The sequence below is a fragment of the Nycticebus coucang genome, chromosome 11 (assembly GCF_027406575.1).
Source record: "Nycticebus coucang isolate mNycCou1 chromosome 11, mNycCou1.pri, whole genome shotgun sequence".
NCBI lineage: Eukaryota > Metazoa > Chordata > Mammalia > Primates > Lorisidae > Nycticebus > Nycticebus coucang.
Window position 1 is genome coordinate 114,072,989 of NC_069790.1, and position 9,585 is coordinate 114,082,573.

The 9,585-nt window shown below is 40.8% G+C and overlaps 1 protein-coding gene across 1 annotated transcript; it reads left to right on the forward strand.

Moving 5' to 3' along the window:
- Nucleotides 1–7,836: 7,836 nt before the first annotated feature.
- Nucleotides 7,837–8,874, forward strand: TAS2R60 (taste 2 receptor member 60). Its single transcript, XM_053608739.1, has one exon. It carries the CDS (start codon nt 7,837–7,839, stop codon nt 8,872–8,874), a length of 1,038 nt encoding a protein of 345 aa, XP_053464714.1.
- Nucleotides 8,875–9,585: the final 711 nt, after the last annotated feature.

Sequence of the window (9,585 nt, forward strand, 5' to 3'; positions counted from 1 at the left end):
TGGGTGATTTAACAACAGATGTTTATTTCTCACAGTTCAGGAGCCTGAAGCTGAGGGTACCAACATGGCTGGTTTCTGGTGAGAATCCTCTGTCAGGCTGTAGACAGACCCCTTCTTGTTGGTGAAGAGAGATCATCTATCTTGTGTTTCTTCTTTTTATTCATGAAAACTCCACTTTCATGACCTTATTACCTCCCCCCATCACACTGGGGATTAGAATTTTAATGTTTTGGGAAGATGCAAATATTTAGTCCATAGCAGGTAGGATGCATGGTCACTTGTTTTTTCCAATTTCATTTTGTTATGAGAATACATACCATTTGGTCACACAGTTTGCTTTTATGTGGATAAAATCAGAGTTATAGGTATGCTCTTGTCCTAGACAATGTGCAATATACCTGTGCAGTATACCTCCTGGGTGGGAATGTACTCCTCCCTCTTTTTGTGGGAAAATTAATCACACTTAATTTCACTGTGTTTTGCTTCTGTATGAACTTATAGGTGTTGAGCAACTAGTTCCAGTTTGGTATTGGGTACATGTGGTGTTTATTTTTTCATTCCTGTGCTACTTCACTTAGGAGAAAGTTCTCCAAATCTATCCAGGATGTCACAAAAGACCCAGACCTCCATCTTTTTTATGGCTGAGTAATATTCCGTGATATACATATATCACGTTTTATTAATCCAGTTATGTATTGATGGGCACTTGGGTTGATTCTACATCTTTGCAATTGTGAATTGTGCTGCTAAAAACATTTGAATGAAGGTGTCTTTATCATAAAATGTTTTTTTCCTTTGGGGTAAATACCTAGCAGTGGGATTTCTGGATCAAATAATAGGTCTACTTTTACTTGTTTGAGGAGTCTCCATACTACTTTCCATAGATTACTAATTTGCAGTCTCATCAACAGTGTATTAGTGTTCCTTTCCACATCCACACCAGCATCTGTTGTTTTGTGACTTTTTGATGTGGGCCATTCTCACTGGGGTCAGGTGGTATCTCAATGTGGTTTTGATTTGCATTTCCCTAATGATTAGAGATGATGAGCACTTTTTTATGTGTTTGTTGTCCATTAGTCTGTCTTCATAAGAAAAATTTCTGTTCATGTCTCTTGCCCAATTTTTTTTTTTTTATTGTTGGGGATTCATTGAGGGTACAATAAGCCAGGTTACACTGATTGCAATTGTTAGGTAAAGTCCCTCTTGCAATCATGTCTTGCCCCCATAAAGTGTGACACACACCAAGGCCCCACCCACCTCCCTCCTTCCCTCTTTCTGTTCCCCCCCCATAACCGTAATTGTCATTAATTGTCCTCATATCAAAATTGAGTACATAGGATTCATGCTTCTCCATTCTTGTGATGCTTTACTAAGAATAATGTCTTCCACGTCCATCCAGGTTAATACAAAGGATGTAAAGTCTCCATTTTTTTTAATGGCTGAATAGTATTCCATGGTATACATATACCACAGCTTGTTAATTCATTCCTGGGTTGGTGGGCATTTAGGCTGTTTCCACATTTTGGCGATTGTAAATTGAGCTGCAATAAACAGTCTAGTACAAGTGTCCCTATGATAAAAGGATTTCTTTCCTTCTGGGTAGATGCCCAGTAATGGGATTGCAGGATCAAATGGGAGGTCTAGCTTGAGTGCTTTGAGGTTTCTCCATACTTCCTTTCAGAAAGGTTGTACTAGTTTGCAGTCCCACCAGCAGTGTAAAAGTGTTCCCTTCTCTCCACATCCATGCCAGCATCTGCAGTTTTGAGATTTTATGATGTGAGCCATTCTCACTGGGGTTAGATGATATCTCAGGGTTGTTTTGATTTGCATTTCTCTAATATATAGAGATGATGAACATTTTTTCATGTGTTTGTTAGCCATTCGTCTGTCGTCTTTAGAGAAAGTTCTATTCATGTCTCTTGCCCATTGATATAAGGAATTGTTGGCTTTTTTCATGTGGATTAATTTGAGTTCTCTGTAGATCCTGGTTATCAAGCTTTTGTCTGATTGAAAATATGCAAATATCCTTTCCCATTGTGTAGGTTGTCTCTTTGCTTTGGTTATTGTCTCCTTAGCTGTACAGAAGCTTTTCAGTTTCATGAAGTCCCATTTGTTTATTTTTGTTGTTGTTGCAATTGCCATGGCAGTCTTCTTCATGAAGTCTTTCCCCAGGCCAATATCTTCCAGTGTTTTTCCTATGCTTTCTTGGAGGATTTTTATTGTTTCATGCCTTAAGTTTAAGTCCTTTATCCATCTTGAATCAATTTTTGTGAGTGGGGAAAGGTGTGGGTCCAGTTTCAGTCTTTTACAGGTAGACATCCAGTTCTCCCAACACCATTTATTGAATAGGGAGTCTTTCCCCCAAGGTATGTTCTTGTTTGGTTTATCAAAGATTAGGTGGTTGTAAAATGTTAGTTTCATTTCTTGGTTTTCAATTCGATTCCAAGTGTCTATGTCTCTGTAATTAATGGGTTGTTTGATTTGCTTGAGTTCTTTGTAGATAATGGTTATCAGCCCTTTGTCAGATGCATTCCATGCAAATATCTTCTCATATACTGTAGGCTGTTTATTTGCTGGATATATATATACACACACACACATATATACATATATATATATATATATATATATATATATATATTTTACTGACAAAGTTTACTATAAGAAAGTCTGGAGACCATTAGACTAGAAAAGATTGGGAAAAATACTAGACGTGGTCAAGAGAGATTCATGTTTGAACTAGTCAAAATAGGAGTAATAAAAAGCAGGATAGAACAGAGATTACAGAGATTACTCAAATAAATAACTGCACTTATGGTAAATTGGCCAACCATCCTGGGACACTGAGGCCCCTAAACATTATGTTACAATGATAGCTGGAGGCCAAGCTATGGCAAGACAAGAGAGGGCAACAGAGATGAGACAACAGGGTGAGGAGTTTTTTCTCTTGGAGGAAGACAGTTATGGCTTTAAAAGAGGACAGTATCAAGTTTCTGGTGAAGAACACACAGATTTACCCAGAAAGAGAGAAGGTAAGGCAAGATAGAGGAACCTGTGGGAAGCTCAAACTATAGCTAGACTTTAAACTAACTTACAGACCCTCTAAAGTCCAGGGGTGTATGACCATGCCCAGAGAGTATGTGTGTGTATTAGTCTCATCATCAATCACAAGGAGTGGTTTTTTTTGGCAGTTTTTGGCCGGGGCCGGACCTGAACTACCACCTCCAGTATATGGGACTGGTGCCCTACTCCTTGAGCCACAGGCACTGCCTGTGGGAAAAGAGGGGTAGGGAAAAGAAAAAGGCACCGCCCTTTTTCTTTTAATTTTTAAAAAAATTAAAACTTTTTTTTCCTTTTTTTTTGAAGCTACATGAGTGAGCTAATGACTTTCTACAGGCAGTACAATAATAAAGTGTGAGAACTGAGCCTTGGACCTCAAGCCACCAGAGAATTGGGTGGAGGCAGTGAGGGCAGGAGCATCAGGGTGTCTGTCTCTTATATCCCTTCTACTCAACTGTGAAGGCACCTAGAAGACTGCCTTTCCTTTGGACCAAGCTCCAGAACTTTACTGAAGTCTTGGGTGGGTAGGGGATGGAGCTGCTTCTCATGTTTTGCCATGTTTTTGCAGCCTTTTTAGTTTGCCAAGTCTAGTGGGTTTATCTCAGGAGTTCTTAACTGGTTGATGTTCTCAATCTCCTCTCCTAAACTCTAGCTGGTAAGAGCCTCCAAACACTTGGTGGTTCCATTTTGATTAAAGACAAAAATCCAGTATCTTATTCTAAGATTCAAAACTTTCTGTGATCTCTCTCCAACCTAACTTTTCAGCCTAATACGCCACCATTCCACGTGGAGCCTCTGCTGAAGCCAAACTTATTCTGGACACAACCACATTTTCTCCTTCTTTACTGATGTCTTGTCTTCTTACCGCCAACATACAGATAGTGTATTTATTTCACCACAATGATAGGGCTGCTACTGCTGCTGCTGCAGTATTCAGAGAATTTGGGGGATGAGAATAAGATAATACATAAAATTTAGAACACTGCCTGGGAGTGTTTATTAATCCTCTGAGAAGTACTGAGTTGAAGATTCTCCATATAGAGCAGCAGTTCTCAACCTGTGGGTTGCAACCCACAGGAACTGTATTAAAGGGCCATGACATTAGGAAGGTTGAGAACTACTGATATAGAGAATCTACTTGAGATTCTTCTCTTATCATTCTCATAATTACATTTATAAAGACTAGCTATGAAAAATTTTTAAAAATTCTCAGAGTTGGCTTCTACCCAGGAAGATAAATCTTCATATGAGAAAGTAAAATGAAACAAAGAAAAAGCACAAGCAACAAAAGAATCATCATAAAACACATTGCATATTATGATACAAATGATTATTCATCCTTTTGAATTAACTTAATCTGCATAAAGTATAAGCTCAATAAATGTTAGTGGTTTATGATTAGTGTTTGAAAGCACTTTGAGGGTGGATATTCAGTTCATTGCTATAGCCCCAGTGCTTTCATAGGGTTATAATGACATAAGGGTTATGCTTGATAAATTATTGTTAAATGAATTGAAGGTTAAATGCACATCTTTCTCATCTTGTGAGATATTGAAGGTGTAGAAAATGGAGGGAAAACATGTGAATTTTCCCTACTGGGGAAGTTTGTGGCTGGCAAAATTCCAGTCAAAGTTTGGACAGTTTGCCCCATTTTTCCAAGTTCTATTTGAAACAGACTATGTCAGCCAGAGGAACAAGGCCCAGAAAGAGAGAAGTTGAGAACTCTATCCCCTGGAAATTTGCATCTTCACAGAAAGGCAGAGTGAATGAGTTGCCTTAATTCACCTTCTTTCCTTTATGCAGGAGCATGGTGTGTACTATAATTGGCCTCTGTGTTGCAGAAACAATTCCACCTGGATGTGGACTGAAATTGGGAAGATATGCCGAGTTTTCTGCTTCCTCTTTCCTCTTTGTGTCGGTCCTGTGCATGGAATTGGTAGGTTGTGGTGAGAGCTGAGCGAACTATTAAAAACTCCCTCCCTCAGGTTACCTGATTCTGAGACTTCAGTATTCAACTCAGAACAATTTCTGCTTCTGTCTCCCTGTGGCAATTTACCTACTTATACACACTTGTGTGTTGATTGCTGATTTTTTTTTTTTCCAACGCTTTGAAGCTTATTCCTGTGGAGAATTTACTCTTTCCTTACTCTACCCTTCCCTGGTTAATGTGGATGGGCCAATATTTGGTGTCCTGGACTTGGGTTGCATCCCTGGTGCTCTCTTGAATTCTCCTTGGACTACTTGTCACTCCACAGGATGGGATGGAATGGAAGATAGTCAAAAACAATACCTGTGGCTCAAGTGGCTAAGGTGCCAGCCACATACACCTGAGATGGCGGGTTCAAATCCAGCCCGGGCCTGCCAAACAACAATGACAGCTGCAACCAAAAAATAGCCAGGTGCTGTGCTGGGGTGGGCGTCTGTAGTCCCAGCTACTTGGAAGGCTGAGGCAAGAGAATCACTTAAGCTCACTTAAGCCCAGAAGTTGGAGGTTGCTGTGAGCTATGATGCCACAGCACTCTACCCAGGGTGACAGCTTAAGGCTCTGTTGCAAAAAAAAAAAACAAAACAAATTTGTATTCTTAAAATATTATAAGAAATTATGTGTTCTCACAAGAGTGATAATTACGAGAATTAATACATAGTATATTAACTTATGTTAATTAGCTTGATTTAGCCATTCTATGATATATACAAGTTAAAACATCAGGTTGCACACCATAAACACAATTTATCTGTAATTTAAAAAATATGAAAATTAATAAGCTTAAAAAATTACAGATTTCTTGTGAATATATACTGAACCAATGTCCCAAGGATAGATGATATTCATTCTTCTCAAGCATAGGAGAAACATTAGCACAATAAGATCCTATTCTTGGTAATGAGATCACACAATACCATTAAGAAGTCTTGGAAAGGGAAAAATACAAGCAATTTCTAATACAATGTATTATAACTGAAAATATGAACCTTTAAAACCTAACATGTTTTAATTTTAAAATAGGTTAGTCATATGGAAATTGCATAGTTTATAAATATTTTCTTTCATTCTTTTTTATTTATTTTTAATTCAGATTAATAGGAAGGTACAAATGATTAGGTTGCAAAGTTTGTGTTTTTAAGGTAAAGTTCAAGTTGTAGTTGAAGCAACTGAGCCCTTCATCCTGGTGGTGTGTAGTGTATCCTCACAATGTGTCCATAGGTAAGAACTTACCAATCCCCCCTTCCTCTCTTTTTCTCTTTCCCTCCTTCCTCCTCCCACATGCAGAGATTAATGTCTGAAGTGCTCTCATGTATTTTTTTTTTTTTTTTTTGTAGAGACAGAGTCTCACTGTACCGCCCTCGGTAGAGTGCCGTGGCCTCACACGGCTCACAGCAACCTCTAACTGTTGGGCTTAAGCGATTCTCTTGCCTCAGCCTCCCGAGTAGCTGGGACTACAGGCGCCCGCCACAACGCCCGGCTATTTTTTGGTTGCAGTTTGGCCGGGGCTGGTTTGAACCCACCACCCTTGGCATATGGGGCCGGCGCCCTACTCACTGAGCCACAGGCACCGCCCTCTCATGTATTTTTTATTATACTTATTTGTTATCTTTTTTTCATAGATGAAGAAAGAGGGGTTCAGAGAGGTTAAATGACTACCTGAAGATTCCTAGTTTGTGATAGTGATAAGAATTAAAGTCTTCAGCTAAGGCAAAGATGATGGGGGTATAGGATGTATTGCTAACTATGGAGAGATCCCCCGGGCCTGGAGTCAGTGTGGGTCTTGGTCTTTCCTCTATATAACTGTGACTGCTGGTGGGAGTCTTAATTTATAACTTGGGACTTCATTTCTTTCTTCTGTAAGATTATCTTTAACGTCTTCTTTCAGTCTAAAAAACTGATATTCTAAGATAATCCTGTGAATTAGAACACACGATACTTTTACACATTTTGTTGATGAACAAAAGGAGGCATGGTGGGGCTAAGAAGTGCCATGCCCCATAACTCACAGTCAGGGGAGCTTGGACTAAAGCTTGTCATGACATCTAGTCCAGGATTCTTTCTGCCACATCCCACTGATTTTATAGCTATCCTAGTGAGGGTTCCCCTGTGAAATGCCATTCTTTAAAAGTTACTATTTATTAAATATTTTTTTAATTTGAAAAAATGTTGTCTGCCTGATTATATATAATTGTGTCTTCTATTCTATATATGATGATTGCCACCGTGACTTGATTTAATTTCTCTCTGCAGTGGCTTGGCCCAGTTTTTTTCTCTGTTAAAAGAGTATGTCATAGCACCTGTTCACAGGTAAGATCTAAGTACTATGGAGAGTGCTGGAACAATGCCTGGAACATAACTATCACCCCCAGCCGAGGATGTGACCTCTGACCCTCAGTAGGGAGCATGCACTGTAGATATCAGCACCGGGCTGCCAGCGGGTGTGTGGTCATATCTCAGGTATCACCTCAGGGAAGCGTAACCTCCCTGTAAGGGACACTAAATGCCAAGGCCTGATACATTATCCACGCAGATGTTGACATGGGCAGAGAAAAGGCCGAAGAGCAGGCAAATTTACAGGCAGACATGGGGGTTTTGGAAACAGAGCCTTGACGGTATTTGCATCTGTTCTGAGAAGGAGAAAGCTTCTCGCCCTTTTCAGACAGCATGTGTCCTCTGCTCAGGCCTAGCCTCTGCACTGGTGCAGCTGGAAGTACAAACACATACAGGACTTGCAGAGCAACCCAACAAAAGCAGTCCTTGAAGCCTTGGGATCCTTCAGGAGAGGAGAGATGAGCGGAGATCACACAGTTCCAGACCCTCTGATGATTTATAAGAAAGCCGTGGTCTGTGCTATCTTTTTATTATTTTTTTTCCTGGTGGCAGTGCTTGGCAACGGCTTCATCACTGCAGTGCTGGGCATGGAGTGGTTGCTACGGAGAACATTATTGCCTTGTGATAAGTTATTGATCAGCCTAGTGGCCTCTCGCTTCTGTCTGCAGTGGGTGCTGCTGTGTAGGAACATTTACATTTTCCTGCATCCAACGGCCTTCCTGTATAGCCCTGTGCTGCAGTTTCTAGCCTTCCAGTGGGACTTCCTGAATGCTGCCACCTTATGGTTCTCCACCTGGCTAAGTGTGTTCTACTGTGTGAAAATTGCAACCTTCACCCACCCCATCTTCCTCTGGCTAAAGCGCAAGTTATCTGGGTGGGTACCATGGATGCTATTCAGTTCCGTGGGGCTCTCCAGCTTCAACACCATCTTATTTTTCATAGGCAACCAGAGAATATATCAGAACTATTTAAGAAGCAGTCTACTGAATGTCACCAGGGAGAGCATAAGGAGCTCATGTGAGAAATTCTACCTCTTTCCCTTAAAAATGGTGACTTGGACAGTCCCTACTGCTGTCTTTTTTATATGCATGACTTTGCTCATCACATCTCTGGGAAGACACATGAAGAAATCCCTCTTGACTATCTCAGGATTTCGGGAGCCCCGCACCCAGGCACACATCAAGGCTCTGCTGACTCTCATCTCTTTCGCCATCCTCTTCATCTCCTATTTCCTGTCCCTGGTGCTCAGTGCTGCAGGGATAATTCCATCTTGGGCTCTTGGGTTCTGGGTGTGGCATACAGTGATTTATCTGTGCATGGCAGTTCACCCCATCATTCTGCTTCTTAGCAACTCCAGGCTGAGAGCTGCGCTGCAGAGGGGCTGTTTCTTGAGGTGTGGGGCACCTTGCATTGCAGCTGAAGAGAAATCTCAAGGAGACTCCAATGCGGATGGTGTGGACACAAAGAGAAGTAACTTCCCTCTTTGCCACGTTTAATGTTTTCTCTCTCTTTGCTACAGTTAGTGATTAGAAGAACCCCACCAATAAAATGGGATTCAGTAACTTATCGTAAGTTGAGATCAAAGGTCCTGAAATATGGGTTAGTGTCACTTTATGTAATCAACAAGAGTGTAGCTGATGTGGCCACGTTCCCTGTGAGACTTGATGTGGTCCAACAATCAGGAAACATTTACTTTGTGGTCATTCTCTTGGCATTTAAAATGATCTTTCTGGGAACTGGCTACAGGGATCCTGACATGTCATGCAATATTTAGCTGTTGACTCAGACTGGAGAAAATTTTGGGAACTGTAGTTATCCTCTGCTTCAACCTGTGAACCACATTTATCTTTTCATCACTTTGAAGTTTTCTGGCCAGTTATTACAGTGAAGATCTTGTTCCTTCCATGGAAGAGTTTCCAGTGTCTGAATACTACAGGCAGAGTGTGGCGTGACTGGTGCATGTGTGTGGCAGTGTGTGCTGTCTGGAATGTGCACATTTTCAGATCCCTGTAGTAGCTATGTTCTCTGTGATAGCCTGGTCTGTTAGTCTGTTCTGTAATTGTTAAGGTGCATGGGTGCAGGTGTCATTTCTTTTGTGTTGCTATTGGATCTACTGAAGCTCTTGACATGGAGAAGTTCGCCTATCTCTGTCTGAGACCTGAGATGTCAGAAGAAAAAGACTTCTGGGTTGGTAAGAACTATGTGGC